General features: G+C 48.4%; 1 protein-coding gene and 2 pseudogenes across 1 annotated transcript; 1 reads left to right on the forward strand and 2 right to left on the reverse strand.

Annotated features, from left to right (window-relative positions):
- The first annotated feature begins 632 nt into the window (after nt 1-632).
- Nucleotides 633-21044, forward strand: LOC120584545 (transmembrane protein 180-like). Its single transcript, XM_039840230.1, has 9 exons — nt 633-751; nt 2646-2831; nt 2998-3168; nt 3759-3933; nt 4795-5520; nt 9108-9262; nt 10952-11035; nt 13798-13920; nt 20706-21044. Exons 4-9 carry the CDS (start codon nt 3784-3786, stop codon nt 20836-20838), a joined length of 1371 nt encoding a protein of 456 aa, XP_039696164.1. The 5' UTR covers nt 633-751; nt 2646-2831; nt 2998-3168; nt 3759-3783; the 3' UTR covers nt 20839-21044.
- Nucleotides 2280-2398, reverse strand: LOC120584574 (uncharacterized; annotated as a pseudogene).
- On the reverse strand, nt 8065-8180 carry LOC120584586 (uncharacterized; annotated as a pseudogene).
- Nucleotides 21045-24140: the final 3096 nt, after the last annotated feature.

The following is a 24140-nucleotide window of genomic DNA, read 5'->3' on the forward strand; positions in this document are numbered from 1 at the left end:
GAGCCCGGGCCGGCGTCCGCAGCCGGCTCCTCACGCCGCAGCGCGGCCCAACGTGGCACTTTGGCAGAGCCCTCCCCGGCGGGGGCTGCGATTCAAACCCGGGCGGCGCCTCGGCCAATCGCGGGCGGGCCGCCGGGAGAGCGGCAGCGACGCCGTCCAATCGCGTGTCACAGCGGGCCTGCGGTTGGCCGGGCCTCGAGGGCAGGCGGCCAATGGGGACGCCGGGGGAAACAAAGAAGGCGGGGAAAAGGCGGAGGGGTGCGGCCGGGGCCCCGCCCTCTCCTCGGCGCCGGGTCGCTCCTGGGGGCGCGCTCCGTGCCGGCGGGAGGAGGCGGCGGCGCCCGCGGAGCGTGTCTGGGGGGCAGGGCCGCCAGCCGGGGGTCCGGAGGCGTGGTCGCGAGGGCAGAGTCCGGCCTCCGAGCCCAGGCTGCCGCCGTGGGGCGTCCGTCGCGTAGGCGGGGGCGCGCGGCCCCACCGCGCTCTCTAGTCCCCCGGCCCGGAGGTTAGCCCTTCCGGGTGCGCGGACGTTAAGGGTCGGTCGGGAGCGTGGGGCTGCCCGCTGTTGGTTCCCTGACCTCTGAGCCCGCACCTCCCGCTCGCGGGGACCGTGCTCGCGCCCCCCTGAAACGGCGCGAGGGGCGCCGCCGACGCTCCTCTGGGGTCGCGACGTTGCACCTGGAGAGAGAGAATGCCAGCCCGTAGACGTGAAGGAGTAACGGGGTTAGGAAGTCGTCATCGTAACGGGGGAATGGTAAACGCACAAATGCACCCCCCTTTCCACTCCCGTCTCCCCGAATCCTGATATACCGAAAGCCGAAATGTCACCGATCCACTTGCTATTACTGAGTTAAAAAAGGAGACAGCTAGGTCCCCTGTGAAACCTGGACTGTCACTATTCTGATGGCGCTTTCTAGTCCAGAACCGAAAGGAGATACCTTCAAACCGTCCTCGTCTCGAAGTCTGTAGATAGGGAGATGATTGGATTTAGGATTTGCTAATGGCGATTCACGGGAGCCCAAGGGCTACAATCATGCCTCTGACCTTCAAGAGACTCCTATGCCATAGTCACTCTGATCCGCAAGATGGCAAGTGCTGGCTTTCTTTTCTCCACGGCAGACAGTTCCTTTGAACTCTAAATCAAATGGGGGAAATGTTTTGAACCATTCTTAACATTTCTTCTTCAGAGAAGGGGAGGGAGGGGACTGATGAATTAAAGTTGTTGACAGTTTATAATGGCAAAGAAAAAAAAAGCCAGGCTTTATGCCTTTTGGTATCAGTGGCTTCTTTTTAGGATACTATCTGGGGAAACTTTTTTTTTTCCCCCCTGGAAAAGCTTGAACAAAATTGCATTGAAAAGGAGAAGTTAGTTTTCAGTGCTAAAAGCCCTTCCTGGGAGGGGTGGCCAGCATCCTTTTAGAGTCTATTTAGTCACAGCTTGGAAGTATCATAAGCAGCTTCTTCAGTGACATTAATAATAAATAATACTTGGTTTATTGGTAGGTTAATGAATAATAACCCAACCTGACTCTAAAAGGAGGGTTCGAAGTGTTTATTTAATAATTCACCTGTCCAGCCTAATCATGATACCATTTTTCTGCATTTAAACTCTTTGGTATAAAACATTTTGTGGTAAAGAGGAACCAGCAGTCCTTTGTCCCTGGTTGTAAAGATATAATACTCTGGTTTTATTGCTATAGTAAAATCAGATAAGGAGAGCCTTTAGATAGTGGCGGCTTTTAAAAGAATTTGGTGATTTTCAGCTTGATACTTAAATAAGTATTTACTATGATGACAATAATCTAAAGCAAAATATTGATAGTTCTTTTGTAGATGGAAATAAGATTTTACCTGCTCTATATATAAACAAAGAGAAGTTCAGGCTGTAGAGTTTTTCATAAACATTCTTAAAACCTATATGCACATGTTTCAGACAGGGTGGATGCTTAACTCAAATGCTCTTTAAAAAATTTGATCTCAACTCAGTAAGCTTATGACCCTTAGCAAAATTCTGAGTTTTTAAATACCTGTCTTCTGACTTAACGATAAATCAGTTCAGGAGGTGCGGCATGCTTCTTGTTTTAACATGCCCCAAATAAAACTAAGGAAAAGAAGAGTCTAGATTTTGGAGGACTAAATTTGTATCTTGGCTTTTGGTTTTTCTGACTCCCTTGATTGTTTTGTTTTGTTTTGTTTTTTAGGAGAGGCAACCCTTGGTTGACCTCACAGATTGATTGCAAGGACCTTGTCAGTTTACAATCCCTTATTTTTTTATTTTTTTACTCCTGCAGCACCTGGTCTTCCTAGGTGGTCTCCCATCCAAGTACTGACCAGGCCCGACCCTACTTAGCTTCCGAGATCAGATGGGATCGGGCTTGTTCAGGGTGGCGTGGCCGTAGACTGACTCCCTCGATTTGAACCCTCTTGGTAACCCAGTGCCCTCTATCCTCAATCCTTATTTTCACTTAGGCCAAAAGTGACTCCCTACAGTGAGATCTTCGCCCGCAGTTCCCTCAGCTTTTTCAAATCTGAGAATTTATCTTAAAAGCCAAAAATGTTGGCTGACTTCCACATAATAGGACTTGTATTTTTCAAGTGTTTGAGCATAATGACAGAAAAAAAATCAAATTTATACTTTCTCATTACAGCAGAATCTACAAACATTGTGAGAATACCAGTACATGTACGGGCGAAATATTCTTTATCCTGTCCATAGACAATGCTTGGTCTGCACATGGGTTTAATAACCCCTTTCGATAATTCTAAGGCCCTACTTGCCAAGGAATTGGAATCTTCTTGGATCTTCCCTGTGCAAGTGAAGCTCGGGGACTTAGGTAATTCGATCGTTTGAACCAGATGCCCTCTCCCCGCCTCTGATTTGCCCTTCCTTCCCTAAGAAATTGGACGGTACAGATTGCAGTGTCTGCTTAATTCCCAAGCATTATTCAAGCAAGTTATCGCTCTCAAGTTATCAGAATATCTGTCTGTTTTCTGATTCAGTAAGAGTGTGGAGACCTGGCCAAATATCCCAGCAAGATGGCGACAACACAGGACAGTAACGGCACTTCCTGAAAACTTTGTCAAGATTAAAAGGAAGACGAATCTATACCTACTTCTAGCTTGGTTAACCTTTTCCTGCTCTCCAGTTGGATAAATCGAGTCACTGAAAGGGTAAGAAGATAGGTCAGATTTACAAGGGACATTTTTATCATACAAGGACCAGAATGTGTTTTTTTTCTACATCCATCTTCGGTATGGTCCTTTGGGCCAAAGTTACAGTCTGTCAGGAGAAACGAAGACTAAATCTTCCAATGCAAGTCCGTACTACTGAATGGAGAACTGTGTACTAAAGTGAAGGGCTCACTTCAACTTCTTTCTGACTCTAGCTCAAGGATGTCACCTCATTGTTCTTTTTCTATTGCCCATCCCCAGGTAGGGAGGATAATAATGCCATAAACACAAGTTAAGCACATCCAAACTCTTGGATAAATCTCATTTTTACAAGTTAGAAGAAATATCGAAAATATATTTAAGTAGCATCACACTCTATGCAAGTTAAGGTCCCCGGCAGCTTCTCGAAAAATGTTGAGTGAATGGACAGGAAAGTAAAGTGTTAAACGTGCTTACTTGTTCACAGGTAGGGGTTTGGGACTTTTATTTAACTAATGTTAACTGGTATCCAGTGGAATTTTGCCACCCATCAGCTATTGAATGCAAATGGTGAATTTTGATCATTTTCCTTTTTTTTTTTTTAAACAAAGGAAGAAGAATCCCTCTGTGTGCAAAATGACACTTTTAAGTACGAAGCCCGTTTCTTGGTCTTATTCTGTGACAACATTAGGGACCGAAATGCTAAGTTCCGTCTTCAGCTTCTACTACGTGAAGCTGTTTTTGCACGTGTACAAGACTTCAGAAGTGGCCTTCGTCCAAGCCCAGGTGAGCTGGCGCCCTTTGTGTCCTTTCCCCTGGGGCAGCGTTTCTCTTCCTCACAGTTGTGCATTATTGCGATTTTCCAAAGAGCCGATTCTTCACACGGCTCAGAGATGTGTTAAGATCATCCACGCCCAAGGCCCTCTGTGCGAGGGTGAAGAGAGATTGGAAGAGACTGTCGCTTAAAACATAAAGTCTTCAGAGTTCAAAGGATAAGCTTTGGTCATCTGGAAAATTCACTTTTGTGGAACAGTTAGAATCATTATTAACATATTCCGTGTCTTGGAAAGTCACACGGCGTACACAAATCGTAACTCAGTTCATGGGCTTGGATGGCAAACACTGATATTTTAACCTTTCCCAATGAAATTATGTAAAACTGTGCCATGGTACATGCGTGGGCCGCCACTCTGGGCTGAGGCGTGGCCCCGTGTGCCTTAACCACTGGAGGGACAGACTCTGGGCACTGTGCTTCCCACCGGCTTGACCCAGACCCCGGCTCTGTCATTTATTAGCCAGGCAGGTTAAAGAAGCACATCTCTGGCCCTTGGTGTCCTCATTTGTAGAGCAGGAATGATAATAGTAGCTGCTTCTTAGGGTTGTTTTAAGGATTTAATGAAAGAATTTGTGCACACACCGGTACAGCGATGCCCAGAGACGAAGTGAGCCCACACGGGCTTTGTGAGTGGCATTAGCCGCTATTCCTAATGTGTCCGCAGGCGCGCCCCCTGCTGGTTCGTAGGGCAATGAGCTTTTTCTGACGGATCTGCCTGGGTTCCTTCACATTAAGTAAATAAACATCCAGGGGTTATTTTCATCCGTATAAACTGCACTGAAATCATCTTGTGTGTGTTTTTTTTCTCCTAGATAATTTTAATGATCTGGAATGTCCTTAATGACCTGAATGGGTATTTTCACAGCAACTCGAAGGCCAACTGCTGTTCCTACCGCCACAGCTGTGTTTTGTATGGTGCCCCTTTCTGCGCGCTGGCCTTCCTGCTTCCTTGGTTCCCTTGGAAACACTATAGCGAAGGTGACTGGCTCAGTGGACTTCACCTGATGGTGTCCTTATGTGCTTTTGACAGCACGCTCACCTTCGTCCAGCAAGCCCAGTGCGCCCTGTTTGTGGAGATTTTCACTAGACACGAAAGTCAGCTTCCACTTATGAAAATTAACCAGACAGCCGCACTCGTGGCCTCCACCAGCATCCTCTTCTGTGGCCTCCTCTCTGACAATCTGGAAATTCTGCTCAATTTTCAGGCCGCTGCCATTGGCATTGCCATCCTCGCAGCTGCCAGCCTTTACACCGGCATGTACCACCTGCGGCGCTTCGAGCCCAAAAGAAGCCCCAAGGAAAACTTTTTCTCAGAAAGTGAACAGGAACTCCCCTGGACCTCCGTCATCTCACAGATGAGACAAATCCTGACCCAGAAAAACTTTTGCCTCTTTCTGATAATGAATTTCTTCCAAGTCTTCCACTTAACCTTCCTCCGTAACTTCATGATGATCTTCACAGAGGGTCTCATTCCCGGAGAGGTTCTCCCCTCTTCCATAAGGAGCGTCGTGTACGGGGCGGGTTTTATCTGCCCACAGGTACGTGGTAGTTCGTGTATCTTCCTGGAGGGATCGAGAGTTTAACTCTCACCTGAGTGAGGAAGTGAAAAACCTGACTCTGTCGATAGTTTGAAAAAAAATGACACATTTATTAAGAGACCCAAAGATTCAGAGCCCCCGACGTACAAGATTCAGCAGAAACATAGTGGGAAGAAGAGATGAAGGGAGGGAAGGAAGGCGGAGCCAATGAGAGCCGAGCAACGTGGCATTTTAAACATTCGAGCTTTTGAATTTCGTTCCCCTGAGCTTTGTCGTTTAAGCCTCAGCAGAGCTATGACGAAAATCAGTGGCTTTCTTTGAGCGTGTCGCGTTGCTTTACCCTGGCGTCTAAGATGCCAGTGACCGTTACAGGGAGAAGAGTGACTCGAGGATCTTTGAAGCTGGGTTGCAAAACACTTGGCTCACAGGCCATGTCGTGCCATTCCAGAATGTCATTAAAATTCCATGGTCATGACAATAATCGTAGACGGCGTGCCCGCCTCCAGAAATGACCACAGCGTGCTATTTTCTGCACTGTTTGAAGAGTAGATTAATCAAATTGCCCCCCTTAACCTGAGTATAGCTTCCAAAAATATGACAACCTGCCTGAGATATGGGTCTTTCTTGTTTTCATAATTAAATCCTAAAATTCATTACGTATACTCATCAGATAAGAAGTCATTCTAGCTAGACGAGTTTTTAGTGTTTACTAACTTTCAAAAATATTTAAACCATGTGAGACAGAAATAGTTCTAAAATATTTTAAGTGTTGCCACCCTTTCTTACGCAAAGTCTGCACGATAGAACTTGCCTTTCTGCCATCAGCCCAAGCCCCGTGTCACAGTTCGGTTTCCGGATCTGCCATAGTAACGGTACCTCACGCGTATTGGGTGTTTACCGTATGCCATGGACTATGCCAAGTGCATCGCACACGTTGTGTCATGAGGTCCTCAGACCACCTTTGGGGAAAGGCTTTTATCCTTACATGCTCAGCCCCCAGAGCTGAGCATGCTGGGATTGTCTCTAACACGGGCTGTGTTCACCTGGTTGATTTAGCAGAGCATGCCAGGGAGGATGTCATTTTCAGCTTAGCAGTGTGGCCGCAGGTATGGCGTGTGCACAATAAGACGACACTCTGCCCTCACCTTAGGGCACCATGAGGTTTATCAAGCTGTTTGCTCTCACATTCACTGACCTCAAATGAAAGCTGCTGACTTCCCACCCTGCTGAGTACTGTCAGCTTCTAGGCTATATATATCTTTCCACTTTTAATCACAAACTTGCCTGTGGTATCGTCTTGTCTCCAGGCAAAAAGTTTGTTAAACTCACACGTAAAATCAACTTTTTTAAAGGGTAGATAGATTTGTTGTGAATAGCTTCGCTGAGATGTAATTCACATATCACACAATTCACCCACTGAAAGTGAATAATTCAGTGGATTTTAGTATCTTTACCGGGATGTGCAACCACCACCACAGTCGATTTTAGAACATTTTCATCATCTCAAAAAAAAAAAAAAAAAGTATCCCATACCCATTAGCTGTTGCCCTGGCTGAGTTGTTCAACCTCTCTGTGCCTCAGTTTCCTCATCTGCAAAACGAGAATAAAAATATGAGGATTACATGAATTAGAACATACAAGGTGCTTAAACAGTCCCTGGCACAAACACTCTGGAAACGTCGGCTCTTGTTAAGGCTCAGAGCAGCAGATGCGGGCTAGACCCACTGTAGGAGCAGCACCGCCTCGTCTGCGTTTCGATTCCGGCCTCGTTGGCATGGGCTTGCTGGCGCTGGGTCTGGGGCGCACCCCACAAGCGCCTACGCAGGAAACGTGAGTGGAGCCCCGAACCCTCAGCCGGTAGCAGGCTTTATTTTAGTAAAAGCAAAAGCGGCCTCTCATGGTTTTTGTTAGATTACTCAGCGCTGGCTCCTTCTTTTTACGTTTTGGACGTAAGGGTAACTAGCAGTTCTGGAGCACCTTGTCCGGAGTATGTGGCAGGCAGAGACAGAGCTGGGGGGCGTTAGTTGGAGGAGGCGACTCTTCGGCGAAGTGACCCATCTGAACACACGGCCAGCCCCGTGACGTGGCCAGAACCCAGACCCACGCACGCCTGCCCTCAGCATCTCGCACTTTCCGCTCGGCCGGGCCGTTTCTCGTGTTATTAATTTCCTGTGTTTTGTTTATTTGCCTATGAGAGAGTGGGCACAGGAAGCTTCATTTCAGTGTGTGAAGTGTGTCATTGTACAGTGTCACCGCCCTGTGTGGGCATGTCGGGGGATGTTGGGGCTTGTTGGGGGATGCTGGGGCATGTCGGGGGATATTGGGGCATGTCAGGGGATGTTGGGGCTTGCCAGGCGTGTGTGCTAAGATTATGACAGCGGTCGTGGAGTCCTTGTTTTTATGAGCTCTTATTCCTTGAAAGTAGTGAAGTAAGCCATAAACTCAGTCAGGGGAAAGAACCCTTGTGTGTTTCTAGAGAACGTTTGTGTTCTACTTACATCACTCAAAATTCTCTTTTTAAAATTAATTTATTATTATTATTTATGCCTACAGCACCTGGTCTTCCTAGGTGGTCTCCCATCCAAGGACTAACCAGGCCCGACCCTGCTTAGCTTCCGAGATCAGACATCGGGCTTGTTTGGGGTGGCGTGGCTGTAGACCATGGACTATGGCTCCACTGGGGTGTGAACCCAGGGCCTTCTGTATGTAAAGCAGACGTGCTTACCGTACACTGTGGAATCACGTCCCAAAATTCTCTTTTAATTGTAATGTGTGTACATTTGGTTAGGGAAAACTTTTCAGGGCTGAACAATTTTTTTTTAATTGGAAACAAAGTATCTTTTGATCTTGTTAATGTACATAAGTATATTTAGCATAGGCTTTTCAGTCTAGAACAATGAACTTTTTCATTGGTAGCAAGAAATGCAGGAAAAATGTAAGTCTGAGCTCTCAACACGAGTCTGTTAGAATTATGAAAATATATAAGATTAGCAGGCGACAAAAGCAGAAGAAATGTACATAGAATCCTAAACTATTGTTTACCTCTGGTGCTTGATTTTAGGATAAAAAATACATTTCAGATATTACAGTAAGAAGAATGGTGAAATATTTATTCATTTGTTCAATAAATGTTTGTTTTACCGCCTGTGTGCTAGGTGAGTTCTGGGCTTTCATCCCAAATTTTGAAACCTGGATTTATTTTAGATTTGAGTTGGACCTTTCCCATTACCATAAAGCACTGCCCATCGTTTATAAGTGATGGATTCTTTCACATAGTTGTAGTAAAATCTATTCATGTCAGTGTGAAAATAAAAATGAAGGAAACCATTTCCTGGTTTATTTTTAGGAAACACTATCTGTTTCTTTGTTATTTATCGAATATTACTGTCTTTAGTCAATGTTTATAGACATATGTGGATAATAGCATTTCTAACCATGATGGAAAGTATTAATTGTGTGTTTCAAGCGATGTTATAATTCAGAAGCAATTTTATGTTTTGCCGAGGACGGTTATTGGGCCATCAGCGGGAGTAAGGACAGCCTGTGGGTTCCCATCTTAACCCGCCATCGACCTGTGTTCATTGCAGTGCTTTGTCCTTATGAGCCAGTCCTGGCTGAAGAAGTTTGGCTACTATAAAATCATCTTAATTTCTTTCTACCTGGAAGGAACGGCCTCCATTGTCATGCTGCTTCTTGGACAGCGACACCATTACTTCTTGGCTCTTTATCTCACTGCTGTCATGTAAGTAAACGCCGTCGCCAGAACCAGGCCTGCGCCGGGCCCTGCCTCTTGCCCTGCGAAGCACCGAAGCCTCTGTGTTCAGGATTAGCTTCTAGGCAGAGTCGTCGTATCCTTCTGCCCGATTGTCTGAACGTTGCCAGCTTTGAGGAGATGTGACGCTTGGGACCTTGAGGTAGAGTTGAGGACACATGGGACCTTGAGGTAGAGTTGAGCTCCTGTCTGACCTGCTAGGGAGCCGCGTTTCATTGACGCTGTGCCTTCGCGTGCCATCCGGGGGATGGCCGGCCACCTGCCTGGCTGCCCAGGCCAGACCGCGAAGCGCCTCTGCCTTCCCTCTCACCGTCATCTCCCACACGCAGTGTGCTGCCCATCCGTGCTTGTCCGCCCCTGACGCGGCCCGAGCCCGTCGCCCTCTGTTCCCATGGCCGCCCCCGCAGCTCCGGCCCTCGCGGTCTGTTCGTGGCCCTGTCTGCAGCCTCCTGCATGGCTGTGCCTCCGGCCCAAAGCCCCCCCAACCCCCTCCATGGTGCTTCAAGAATAGCACAGCGTTCTCCTCGCTTTCAGGATAGACCCTGAATGGTGACCGGGAAGTCCTTTGTCAGGTAGACCCGTTCCCTCTTCGCCCCTGTTCCCTGTCATTCCATGAACACTGAACTCCACCCCGCACAGAAGCCCTTCGCAGTTCCCGTTCAGACAGCTCCGTGCCTGCTGTGCAGCTGGTCGCCGTTCCTTGCCTGGCTGTCTCCTAGGTTTCCTTAGGCCACATCTCGGGGACCTGCTGCTCTGGATAGACTCCCTTGATCTCATCATCTGCATGAGGCGTCCCTCCTGTGTGGCCCCAAAGCCCTCTGCTCGTCTCCGCTGTGGCATTTAGGCCCTGCCTGTGACTGTCCGTGGCCCACACTGAACTGAGCTTACTATGAGTAGGGTCTAGTTCCTTACCCCTGGGGTCCCATCGTCTGTGACAGTGGGTCCTTAGAAGATGCACTTTGGGTGAGTGAGTTAATGAGTCCTACTCCAGGTCCCTGCTGGAACAGTTTGAGAAAATTTTCATGGAGACTTATCTGCACTTAGAACAAATTAGTAGTGGAGAGTAATTAATCCAAAGGATTGACTCTCTGTGGAGCTTCATCGGAACCCACGTAGATAACTATTCTTTAAGTCTGTAGTGGTGGTCCCGGCTGTACCAAATTTAAAATGACATTTGTATGGTGATTTTTTTGAACGAAAATTTTTTGCTTTTTTTTAGCTTAAACTGTCTTCCCATTTTCATTGTCCTATCGTAATTAAAATATATGCCCTCTTATAGTTCTTAACTTATTCTTCATGTCGAGAAAAATATCTAATGAGTTTCTCTGGCATGTTTTATTCTTGAGAATCTATTGATTATTTAAGCAGATTAAATGAGTAAGTAGTCATTTGGGACTGAAGACAAAGCATAAAAAACATTTTTTAAAATGTCAAGCAAAAGTAGTTATTTCATTTTAAAAAGGAATTATTCATTCGTAGATATGTAATATTTTGGGCGGATAGAAGTGTGTGCCTAATTATCTTTACCTTTTTACTATATTATTTCATTTTTCCTTCTTATAAACCAAATGTTAACTTTCATTCAATATTTGATTTTTAACAAAATCTGTGCCTCCTGGTTGTAAAATTTTCACATGTGTATTTTAAACTTGTTTTTAGGGTGATCGTACAAGCTTCTTTTTGTTTATTCAACCTGCCACTAGCTGACATCGTTGATGCAGATTTATTGAAGTTCAGTCGTCAGTAAGTAGTGTATTTATTCAAGTATTAGCTACAGAACTATCACATGGAGGCAGGGCCTACGAGTCTCCAGATCTCGGTTATTACAGCCTCAAGCCACGCATCTGAGAGACAGTCACAGAGGCCTCGGAGCCGGAACGTCGTAGGACATCCGTAACCGTGTCCCTGCTTCTGAGAGGACATTGTGGTATTTCATTCCTCAGGGTCACACAGCCAGTGCCACAACAGAGTCAAACTCGGAAACCACAGTGACAGCTCAGCGTCACGTTACACGTATCACGAGTCGCGTTATTACACTGGACGATAAGGCAAAGCCCACGTTATCTTTTTTTTTACTTGAAAAAGTGAAAGCCAATAAGGGGAGGTTTTTGTCCTTCGGTAGGGTTATGTGTGTTTTAGATTAGCTGTAAAATTCCCTTGACTGGCCAACATTTTCTGACGTGTGCCTTACTGGACAGATGAGAAAGGAATGTGCCGAGATGTTCGTTATTAGCTCTGTAGAAACATGTAGATTTTGTGGCCTCTTTTTCCTTTTTTTTAATGAACTAAAATGGAGGAAAGCTTTGCCAATCCAGCTGCTCAATCTCCTCTTTATAGAACTCCTTTCCTGTTCCAGGGTTTTGTGGCCAAGTCACATTTGCAGTGACAAGATAGTCAGCTCCTTCCAGTGTAGGTCCAGGCCTTCACTTTTGTGTCCCTAAGTGCCTCGGAAAGTGACTGGCTCTAATCACTTTTGAAACATGAATGAATTAACAAGCAATAACTCCAGGAAACGTACTGTAACTCTCAAATGATTTATGGATGTGTCTGGGCAGAAATAAATAAAAGGTCTCAAATAGCTGGAAAGGGAGGGGCACCATTTACCAGATGCAACGTGTGCCAGCCCTGTCTGGCCTTTGCCCGTCCGAGCCTCACACCAGCCTTGCGTGGTAGATGTCATTGACTCAGCAGATACCCAGTGATTGCCTCCTGAGTGTCAAGCACTATGGTTAGTGCCGGGGATATAGTACAGCAGGTCTTGGCACAGATTCTTCAGGTCATCTGATGCTCCCTCTAAAACAACCCAGGGCCACAGACCAGTTAGACACCAGGCAGCACAGCAGGAGGTGAGCGGCGGGCAAGCGAGCGAAGCTCCATCTGTATCTGCAGCTGCTCCCCAGCCCTGGCATCACTGCCTCAGCTCCGCCTCAGATCATCAGGCATTAGATTCTCATAGGAGCACCGGTCCCTGGTGCCACAAAGGTTGGGGACCGCTACCCTGAAACATACTCTCTTATGCACCTGATGTGCCATATGCTTCTCTTGAGGACACTTGTGTTTTTCTGCTCTCGTAACTTGTATTCTCACAAGTCAGCACTTTCTGTTTCAAATCTGTTCCTGTCAGGTGCACTTATTATAATTATGACATTTAATTGCACGTATATTTTATAAACTTAGGAAATGTCAGTGTGAAATGAAAGTTATTTCTATGAAAACCAAGTTGAATGCTTTAGAAAGACTTGCTAAAGAATAATTGTAAAAAGAATTAGTTTCAAATCTGATGTGATGAGAACTGTAAATGTTTTGGGGAAAAGTCATAAAAATCTGAAGGTTTTCTGTGCTCAGTCTGCCTTACAAACAACTTCAGGTTTTCTCTCTATAACTGATAGTGGAATTCGTAGATCGTGTCATATGGACACTGTACACGTGAGAGAGATGGCACAGACTGTCATCCATGGGCCCATACTTGAAGAAAAACCCAAAGAAAAGACTGGCGAATGAATACAGTTAAGTTAGAACAGCGTGCTTAGCGTCTGTTCTTCTGAAATGGTTGTTTTGCTTTGACCAGCTGTCATCCCGGTCCAGTCGGATTAGAACTTAATACAGTGAGGAGGGTCGGGAATGGGCCTTGCCGTGCAGCCCCGACAGTCTGGTGGGGGAGACGGAAAGCAGTGACAGCGTGCTGTGTCATCACGGATCACAGTTATCCCCGCGTTCGGGGGAGTAAGACTGTCGAGGGGTTGACTTGCTCGAGGTGGCAGAACCAGCAGACCGGAGAGCTGGGACTGGAACTCAAGCTCTTCACCTTCATCTCGGCCTTTCTGATCTCTCCTTTCTTCTAGTTCTTTCTCCTCCCGTTTCTTCTCCTCTTTCTCCTCCTTAGTCGCAAGGTTTCCGTCATTGGTTGAAAAATAAGAAGATTCCAGGTTACTCGGTCAATGCTCTTGATTTATTTTATATGACATAACTTAATCATCCCCCCCCAAAAAACCACCCCGATATGGCAGAGTTCTTACTAGGAACACGTTAAAGATGTCCTTAATGAAATTGGGCAGAAAGATGCCGGTGTGGGTCCCAGCTCCACTCCTGACTAGCTACGTGACGGGGGACAACTTCATCTGTTTCCCCGTCTTTCAAAGGCGTGACATCTTCCCAGTGGGTTGTGTGGGGCTTAAATGCGAAACCGTCCACACAGCACACTCGGCACAGGCCAGGGCACACGCAGCTCTAATTCAGTGACTACCACGAGACTGGCTGGGTCTCCTGTTTGACTCTTAGTCTCTTCATCTAAAGAGTTAGGCCCCTCCAGCTCTATGACCCCTTATGACCGGGGGTTCCTAATCTATAACTAATAGGTTAAGTTCTTGGCTCTTTACTATACTATTTCTGTTATCGTCCTATTAGATGCAGGGGGAGTTTAATAGATAAAAAAAAGTCCTCGATATATGTGCACACACCTGTCACTTTCTGCGTGGTAGAGACCCATGCTGCTTTTTCTGTTCCAGGTCACCCCTTTCTTCGGTGGTCTTCGGCACCAATGCTTTGTTTACCAAACCCGCGCAGTCTTTAGCTCCCATGGTGATGCTCTCTGGGCTAAAGCAGTATGGATATGGAGACCTGAATGAAAGGTAGAGTATGAAACGAAACAAACCTTCGAAATAACGCGAAAGAAAGAGGAAAGCAAACTCAGCCTTTTTCGATGACGACTAGGCAATTGTCTTAGACTTTGGATATTATTAGTCAATAACTCAGAGCTTGCGTGAGCTATAATCAAAAGGGCTAATAATGTCAAGAGGACTTTAGTAAGAGTATCTTTAAGGGTATTCTTGAAATCGCATACACCGCATATAAGTGTCTGTATAATCTACACTAAGATACGTGTCGATTGCTTTATCTAAGTCGTTCGTTCTTTTGTTATCTTATTTCACAACTGTTTCTGAGGGTACTGGGGGTACAAGGTGAAGAAGGAGCCCCAAACACTGTGGTCAAGGCCCCCAGAAGCAGGATGGGGCACTGTGGGAGTCAGGCGTGAGGTCTTACCTCAGTCTGTCCAGAGCCACGGAGCACGTCACATGGGTTTTTGAGCTGAGTTTTGGAAGCTGAGTTGGATCCCATCCCGAACACAGAGGAATGTCATTCCAGGCAGAGAAGACATCACGGCCAATGTCTGGAAGCACGAGAGAACTCTGTGAGCTGTTCAGTTATTCACTGCACAAGTGTCATTGATGGCCTGCCACATCCCTGGGACAGTGAGCACCAGAAATCTCTGTGCCTACAGAGCTTGTGTTCTAGCGGGAGGGAGGCAGGCAAGAAATTAAATGAGAGAGACACAGAGCACGCTAGATGGTGGTAAGTTCCGGGGTGGAGAGACCAGAAGAGCAGGAAGGTTTGGGGAAGCACGTGTTTTATTTTTTATTTATTTATTTATTTATTTCCTGGCAGCATGTTTTAAAGTAATGATGGCGGAGGCCTTGCCGCGAAGTAGGTGACATGTGAATAAAAACCTGAAGGAAGATGGGAGGAACCATGGTGGCCCTCTGGGGGGCAGGGTTCCTGGCAGGAAGCACAGCACTGGGGGGCAGCCGTGCCTGGCACTCAGGCCTGCACGGGTGTGGCAGAGCTTGACGAGCATGGGTTTGATCTTAAGGATGGAATGAATATTCCTGTTACTTTTAAACCAAGGACCAAAAATACCAGTTGCCTTTGGAAAGGTCGCCTTGCAGCCTGGGGAATGGTCGAAGGGAGGTTGGACGACTTGCAGAGAAGGGACGAAGGCGAATAGACTGATTCTTACATGAGTGACACTGGCGTGGGCCTGAGTGGCCGTGTGCGCCGTGGAAGGGCGGGAGGCCGACGCCACGGAGGTTAAGGAGCCGGAGCCAGCAGGACTTGGCGATGCGGGTGGCGGCGGCGGGGGTGGCGGTGGCGGTGGCGGCCTGCCGTGCTCTGGGTCGCCGCGCGTTCTGGGAACTGAGCTGAGCGTGCAAGGGCGGTGGGCGTGGCCGGCCCTGGCCGGCGCCCCTCTGCGGGACTGTGGGGGCCCCCTCCCCATCAGCTAAGCACACGGTCCGTCTCACCGGGCCGGTGCTCGAGGCCCAGTTGTAGAAGCGAAGGGCGGCCGTGGCCCGGGAGGAGGAGCAGACCCGGGGCGGACTGGACTCGCCGCTCGCTGAGGCCAGAGCAGTGGGCGAGGGGAGGGCGCCCCACGTGCGCTCCGGCAGGAGCGGTCTCACCGTGCCACTCGCTAGCACGGAACAAGTCCCGATGCCCCCCAGCCCGCGGACCCCCGGGCACGGCCCCGGGGCGCAGCCCTGCGCCGGCAGGTCTGGATGCTCCCTGGTTACTGTGCTGTGCAGCCAGCTGGGAACCCAGGGTTTACGTCCTTGGAAACCGAGGCCCTAGCGACCAGTTCTTGCTGACTCGGGCACAGGTACATGACAGCCGGACACGCTGGCAATCTAGTCGCATGATACTGTGGGCGTTTTTAGGGGTATGGACTTAATCGGGGCACTCAAGCGTCACTTCTCTTTGGTAACTTCATGTTTGGCATCTGGCGGCCTCGCGTAGCTAACATGAATCGTAAGTGTCCGACGGAAGTCCAGAGGCCAGCTCTACGTGCAGCTGGGTGTGGCTGGGTGATCAGGGTGCTTCGAAGGTCACCAGTGTGACGAGTTTAGCACACATGTTTGCACCAGACAAAGGACCAAGGGAAAGCTGCAGACATAAATCGTATCGTAGCAGGGAAATAGGAATCGGGTACAGATTTCCTATTTCCCTGCTACAATACGCGGCACTGCACGGTTCAGGGGTGTTGCTCGCCCCCTGCCCCGTGGGGAAGCTGGGCTGGGATTCCCTGATGCGAGTAGAAAAAGGCTGGTGCTACAGCAGGGGCTACTGTGCCAAGTTTACGAGGTCGCTTTTCTTTTTGACCCACGAGTGTGCCACTTGCAGCCTGTGAGTATAGTGGTTACGTTTATTGCTAACGGACGTTCATAGCAGGGGTACTCGATCAAGAAAACCAGTGTGTAATCTCTTCTAATTATAGGCGATAAGGTACTTCGTGTGGCCTTGTTAGAAATCCGTTCTCGTAATTGGTTTATAATGGTAGCTCCTGTTTATAAAAATCGCAATGAAGCCCACACTTTCCACACACAGAACGATGACAGCGAAACCCTAGTGTACCACAGAGAAGGGGCCGCTGATTCTATCTGGCCACTGAGCTTGCTCGCTCTTTTTGTCAGCTCGCATCTAGGGAGCGTTACTGGGCGTGAGCGGTGAGCAGGAAACGGGGTCCTGCCCCTGGGAGCGTGTGGCAGCGGTGGCAGAGGCAGCTGGAGAGTCCCGCACAGCAAGCTGAGCCGAGGTGGAGGTGTGCGCACGGAGCAAGCAGACCGTGGCTCGTCACTCGGCGTCCTGGCAGGGATGTGGGGCACTGCTCTGACTCTGCTTGGTGGCACTGCCTTACAGCCCTGGCCAAATTCCTGCCGCTCGACAGGACATTCTGCAGTAAAGCGCATCTTCCCTGGTGGCCAGTTTATTTATTGAATCATTAGCGTCATCTGTGGACACTCTGCAGGAAACCTAAATGAAATCTGTTGCTAAAAAAATAGTCTATTACGATCAGTGTGCTATATAGACAAGTGTGTTTTTAAAATTTATGTCTGCAGCTTTCCCTTGGTCCTTTGTCCAAAAGCTTCACATCTGATACTTCTAAAATTGTATTTGTAACTGAAATTTAGGAAGTCACTTTTCTCTTAATGATGTGGTAAACAGCGCTGTCTTGAACTCCAGCAAAGAAGAGGGTCAAAGTGATTTTGTCTTTTAAGTAATAAAAATACTCTTGGCGTTTAGTTATATGTAGTTAATCGTTAAAGTCAATTTTAAAACTGTTTTTGAAAACACAATTTCCCTAGAGATTTACTCTCTCAGCAGCCTGGAACTTCTCAGGCAGACCTCTGTCCTGCTTGTTCAGTGACCTCTGTTTCATGCCGGGACGAAATCCGTGGTTTTATGGAATGTTCAAGATTCGGTTACTGAGGCTAGAAATGAGTTAGTCTGACATATTAGACTTGGTGCTGGCGGATTTGTTCTTTCAGAGACTCTTTTCTGTGTTCTAGAGAGAGAGAGAGGAAGCCAGACTTAGCTTGAGTTCTCCGACGTGGCAGAGCCTGCGTGCGACAGGGTGACAGGTAGGAGGAGGATGGCTTAGAGCTGCGTCCGCAAGCGGTTCATCAGGTGTAAGCTGGGACAAGCCGACGAGGGAAAGACACCAGAATATTACAACCCGCACGCAGATATGTTTCTTTTTGACAGTAGAGCATTGTAAGAGAAAATGGGGTGCAAAAATTTTCCCGTAAGCAGGGGTGCAATTGCTATAAGATAAAATTAAACATGTCTGTCTGCCTCCACTAGACCGTAAGGATACTGTTGATTTAGTTAGTCTATAACGCAAGCACCTCAAACAGTAAATATTTATTGAGTGAATGAATTATGAGCAGAGCTTAGGAGTTATTTTTCTACGAGAGATTCATTCAGAAACTCGTTAGGGCTGGGATCGGCACACCCAGCTGCCGACAGATTCACCTCTGTCCCAGTAAGGCAACTGTGGTGTGAGTCAGGTGAAGAAAGTCCATGAGTCCAGGGGTCCTCCCCAGATTAGAATAACATCTTAGAAGATAGAGGAAATTTTGAGAAAGGAGCAGAAAGACGGGGGACATTTTTGAAAAGCATCCAGTGATTCAAGCAGTAAGGTGACCTTTGCTTTGGAGAGTATAAAGCCATTGAAATATTGCAGTTTCAGTGATGACAGCGTAAGCCTGACGTGGCAGGTCCAGACTTGACGTTGGCAGTCATCAGATTACCTTATCATTTAGTCGCCCCATCCCCGGCCTTCCCTTGACCTTCAGGCTGGCCCGAGGCGTTCTCTCTGTGGTGCTGTGGGCGTACTCACACAAAGCTCAGCCTCTGCGGGTGTCACAGCTGCTCCCAGTGCCCCTTCTCACCACGGGAAAAAGGGAGAAAGACTGTTCTGTGCCAGAGAGAGCCGCTGGCAGCTGGAATCCCATTTCTTGGTATTTCTGAAACTGGAATCTTTTATAGCTGAAGGATGCTGCAGGATGAGAAATGGGTTTCTGCTGCTCATCGGACACTCGGATCGGAAGCACAGAGGTGCCTCAGCCAAGCAGGAACCTTTTGTCTCGTCACAAACGCCGGGCTTCTGAACACATGTGGCAATTCCGTGACTGTCCATTCACGGTTGTGGCTCATGGCTGTGGTCCACTTCAGAGGTCTTGATGAGACGTCTCGCTTTCTCCTCTGTGTTTGCGAAGGGTGTGATTCAGGCTGCTGCGGAGTGGGACTTGGGTTTCTGTTGCTGCCGTGGCACCCTGCGCCCACGGCCAGTCCCTTTCCCCCACCTGGCCTGTCTCGTGGTTCCCGTCAGTGGACGAGAGCAGAGTTGTGCTGGGGTGCGCCCCCCACAGCATCAGGTTCACGAGCACAGTTGTGACCTTGCCTTCTCAGTCTCGAAGTCTGTGCTCAGCTGTTCAAAAGCTCCGGTGTCCTCTTTGGTCACAGGACAATTAGAAATCAGCGACTCCTTCCCCTGCAGCGGTCAGAGGCAGCCAGTTTATGGTTATTAGGGTGTAAGCACCGATGGGAAGGGTGCGTTTGTTATTCAGGCCACTTTGGCTGCAGGTGGCCGGAACCCAGTGCAGACTAGCGTAGCTGAAAGGAGCGTACGCGCTCAGGAGACGGGAGGGCAGGCCCCGTTGGATCTGGGCCGGGGCCCAGCTGAAGTCAGGAACCGCTGTCTTGGTCTCTGACTGTCCTTCTGCGCCGGGTGCGAGCTTTTACCCCATGGCAGCGACAGAACTCCAGGTTGTCTTAGATCTTAGAGGAAACATGCGTTTGTCCTAGAGGGACGAGGAAGTCCCCAGGTGGCCCTCAAAGTCGCTGTGAGCCCTAGGCCCAGCCCTGAGGCCCTGCCCGCGGGCCGAGGCCGGAGCACCCTGGCCAGGTCTGTGTGTGCGCCCGACCTCGGGCTGGGCCTGGGACAGGCTCGCCGTGGGAGAGGGGAGAGGATTTGCTCAGAGGAAGGAGGGCTGGGAGGATGAGACGCCAGGAGCCCCGGAAAGGAGGTTTTCTGGGGGTAGTTTGGGCGGAGCAGCACTGTAAGCGCACCCCGACAGCACCGTGGGGGCCTCTGTCACTCTAGAGGCTGCGGTCAGTGTGTGCCGGCTGGTCCAGCCCATGTCCCAAGCCCCTGGGGTTGTCTCAGAGCCCAGAACATAGTGGCAGGAAAACAGGTCACAGCCAGTCCCTTGGGACCAGAAGACCCAACATGAAGGGGGCCCGTGCAGGGCAGCTGCCGGGGACCTGGCCGGGCCTGACCCACCCCAGCTCTGGCTTTTGTGGGGAGTAGGGGGGCGGTGCAGGTTCACAGATACTCAGGTGCAGGTTTGTGGTGGACGCCTGTACACCCTTCAGAACTCGGCTCAAACGCCAGCCCCGGGGCAGGCTCCCCTGGGCCCCCTGCCGTCACAGCGCTGTCACGGTCACTTCACATCACGTGGAGTAAATCGGTCTCATTTCTGACCCTTGGAGGCGGTCTGGCTCCCGCAGTAGGATGTGAGCTCTGTGTGATGGGGCCCCCCGGCAGGTCTGCCCACCCCAGAGGCCCCGGGACCTCACCCAGTGCCCGGCACACTGACCGGCACGCTGACCGCCTTTGGTAGGTGAACGCGTGACGCGCGGTTCAGGTCGCGGCAGCTGGTTGTAGCACGAGAATGTGACAAACTCCTCTTGCAGCCTGTAGTTTGAGCTGTCCACTTATCTCCTCACTTGGCCGAATTAATGAGGTGTCACTTCAGAGGGCCCAGGGGACCAAGAAGGAGCCGCAGACCGGATGATCGGCCCCTAGATGACAGGAGCCCCCTTTTACTGTTTATGAATCAAATAACAAAAGATCCATCTGGAGTAGAACTGAGAACCATAGGACTCTGGGCTTCCCGGAAGTCCTTGGCAGAAAAGCAGGAGATGCTACTTGTGAATGTTATTAGCTACTCTGGCTCCCCAGTTTGTTTGAAGCCCGTTTCAAGGTCCGTGAGAACGTGGATGGACGTGCCTGCGCCCTGTGCCCTGTGCCCGTCTTTTGTCCCCCGCGGGCTCCCTCACTGTGACCATAGCTCCTTTCACCAGGCACCATGATCGCGAGGATACACTGGTCTGAGTAGCTAGAAGGTAGGGATTACTTGAAAGAATCAAAATTACTTGATAAAATTTCATCACCTTTTGAACGGGTCCCACAGACAGCAAAACTCTTCTGAAACCATTTGCCATATAGAGTTGAGTTAACAAGAAAAGAAGCCACTGGAGAAACTAACCACATTCATTGTAAACCTTTTTCCCCCAGTGCAACCGTCGCCCTCCGCGACGCTATGTTTAACGTGATTTGCCTGGTCCCGCTGGGGGTCGCGGTCATTCAGATTCTGGTTTGGAGCCCATTCTCCATCAAGAACAAGACAGACCACACGGGAGTCCCTTGAGGCCAATGCTGGCCCGTCATGGGAGTCACACGGAATGTCAGCTGTGAGCTTCTATGGAGTTTACGTCACACCCGGAGGCGGAACTGTCCGCTGTGACCTCTGATGTGCAAACGTGTCGTAGACAACACCGTGCAGATACAACAGACAGTGACAGCATGAAAAGCAAGCGTAAGTCACGGCAAGATGTAGGACTCAAGAAGTAATGTTTTGAGTATGTATCACTTTTGTTTTTATATAATTTATTAAATTATAAACTTAAATATGAATAATGGTTCTGTTTAAAAGCCAGCCTGAGAAATTCTTGAAAAGTTAGCGTGCCTTCCCCACACCAGCATACCCCCAGGTGGCCATCACAAGAGCGCTCACGGGGCCACCATGGCCCCGTCGGCGGGCGGGCATGCTCAGTACCAAGAGCAAGGGCGATGGCCAGCGGAGGCCTGGTTCGTGTTCTGGGTGCCCTGACCCACCAGGGCGCTGCAGCAAGGGTGCAGACGGATGTGCCTCCCGAATTTGTCTTCATTTTGCTCTTCCTGGAATCAGCAACATTCTTCTCTCGGGCCCCGGAGACAGGAGAGCTGGGGCGGGTCGGTGACTGCTTCAGCTTTTCGGGGGGTCCACCAGCCACGGACCCACGCTCTGCCTGGGGAGGGGAGACGGAGCCCGTGAAGATGTCTGGACTTGTGCAAACACGAATGTACAGAGGGTCAGTGAACTGGAAGGTATGTTCATAGAATTACTCAGACAGAGAGAAAGAGAGAGGCAGAGAGAGGCAGACAGACAGACAGACAGCGAACAGGGCATCCGAGAGACTTGGGAGATTATCAAAGTCAAACACATGTTTTAGTGGAATCCCCACCACCACCACCCCAAAAGAAGGTAGAACACGTCAGAAGAAGTATTTGAAGAGTTGACAGAGAAAAATTTTCAGAAAATAATGCAGAAGTTCAAGATCCACTTAGTTCAGGGAACCAAGATAAATACCAGGATAAATATCAAAAATATATATATGTACAAAATAAAAAACACCTAGACACCTCGTATTCAAACTGACGAAGACAAAGATCAACTACTGAAGGTGGCCAGAGAAAGAAGACGCGTTGTATAGAGAGGAACGCAAATCAGATCAGCAGCAGATTCTTCGTCAGAAACTATGCGAGAGACAGAAGGCGAGGTAATCACCCCTCTTCAAAACGTTGAAAGAAAAGAGCTTGTCAACTTAAAATTTTATATTCAGTGCGAATATTAAAAAAATTAAGATGAAATAAAGATCGTTCCGACAAACAAAAGCCGCAGGCCCCCAGCGCCAGCAGACCTGCGTCACGTGAGGCGTGCAAGGAAGTTGCCAGATGAGAACTCAGATCCCTGGAAGTGGCTGCAATGAAGGTAAATATGAAAGACTTATTATTTTAAAAATTTTAATCACTTGACACGATAATGGGAAGCGCCCGTACGCCTCTGGTGGCGATGTGAAGCAGTGCCCTGAAGCTGGGACACAGTCTACAGCTTCTCCTGTGTGGTTAACGTGCACATCCCATGCAGCCCAGCGACTGCACTTTGGGGCAATTATCCTAGAGAAATGAAAACTTACGTTTACACAGTAACCTGTAAATGAATATTCTTAGTAGCTTTGTTCACAACAACCAAAAACTAGAACAGCTCAGATGTCCATCAGCAGGTAAATGGTTAAACAAACTGTGACACATACAAACCATGGGATAGTACCCAGCAGTAAAAATTAACCCTGGATGCACAAAACAGCTTGGGTGACTCTCCAGGGAATTAATGCTGCGTGAAAAAAGCCAGTCACAAAAGGTTACATACCGTATGATTCCGTCTATTCACACAACGTTTTTCTAAATGAGAAAATCTTGGCAATGGAGGACAGATGAATGGTTGCCAGGGGTTAGGGCTGAGGTGGGGAGGGGTAGAGAAGATGGTTGCAAAAGGCAAAACCAGCCCCCCTTGTGCTGACGGAGCTGCTCTGTGTCCTGACTGGGGTGGAGACGTGAACCTACGTGTGATAAAGGTGTCTCGGACCCCCGCACACACACACACGCACACAAGTACAAGTAAATCTCCGGAAGTCTGAATGAGATCCCTGGGCGTATCAGCGTCCGCATCCTGGTGGTGATAATGCAGTTTGCGAGATGTTATCACGAGGGTAAACCAGGTGGAGATGGCGTGGGATAGCTCTGCACCGTGTCTCCCTCCTGTGTGTGAATCTACGCTTATTCAATACAATTTTCAATAAGGGATAGTCGACTCAAGTGAAAATAGCAGCAATGTATTTAGCACATGCAAAAATAAAATGTAGGGCCTAAAAGATGGGAGGGAAGGAATGGCCATGTATTGATACAAGGTTCTTATGCTATATGGGAAGAAATGTTATTTTAAGGTAGAATGTGACTAATTAACATGTATATTGTAAACTCTAGACCCAGGGCAACCATTAAATGTATTTCTTTAAAAATGAGGCGTGAATAATAAGCCAGTAGTGGAGATAAAATAGTAAAAATTACTCAGTCCAAAAGCAGGCAGAAAAAGGGGAGAAAGGACAAAGTATGGGACAGGTAGAAAACAATTAGCCATATGGTAGATTTAAATCCAACCATGTCGATACTACATTAAGTACAAATGGCCTAAACACACCACTTAAAAGACAGAAATTGTTACATCGGATTAAAAAAACAAGATCTAACTATATGATATGTATACAAAACCCACTTTAAAGATGAAGATATAGACGTATTAGAAATAGAAGGCTCAAACACCGTTAACATGTCAGCACTAATCACAGGAAAGCTAATACCAGAGTCAACTGCAGGAGAAGGAATAGGTTTCACCAGAGATAAGAGGGAGACCACATAATGACAAGTGCATCAATTTACCAGCAAGGTATCACAGCCCTCGATGTGCGTGCACCCAATGACGACGGTAGAGATGAGGCACCGACACAGCCACACTTCCAGGTAGAGACTGCGCCTCTCAGTGACGATAGGACAAGTCGTCAGAAGCCAGTGAGAATGGAGAAGTGAACACCACTAGCAAGAGACTTGATGGGCTGACATTTCCGGACCATTGTCTCAGCAGCAGAATACACATTCTTTTCAGATGTGCATTGGGACATGTACCAAGATAGACCACCTTCTGGGCAATCAAAGAAGCAGCACAGGTGACAGTATAGAAATCATGTAAAGGATGTCTTCTGACCACAATGGTGTGAAGTTAGAAACCAACAGCAAACGTGTCTGGGAAGTCCCCAAATATCTCGAGGTTAAGAACACACTTTCAGATAACTCACT

The sequence above is a fragment of the Pteropus medius genome, unplaced genomic scaffold (genome assembly GCF_902729225.1).
Source record: "Pteropus medius unplaced genomic scaffold, Ma_sr-lr_union100, whole genome shotgun sequence".
NCBI classification, from domain to species: Eukaryota; Metazoa; Chordata; class Mammalia; order Chiroptera; family Pteropodidae; genus Pteropus; species Pteropus medius.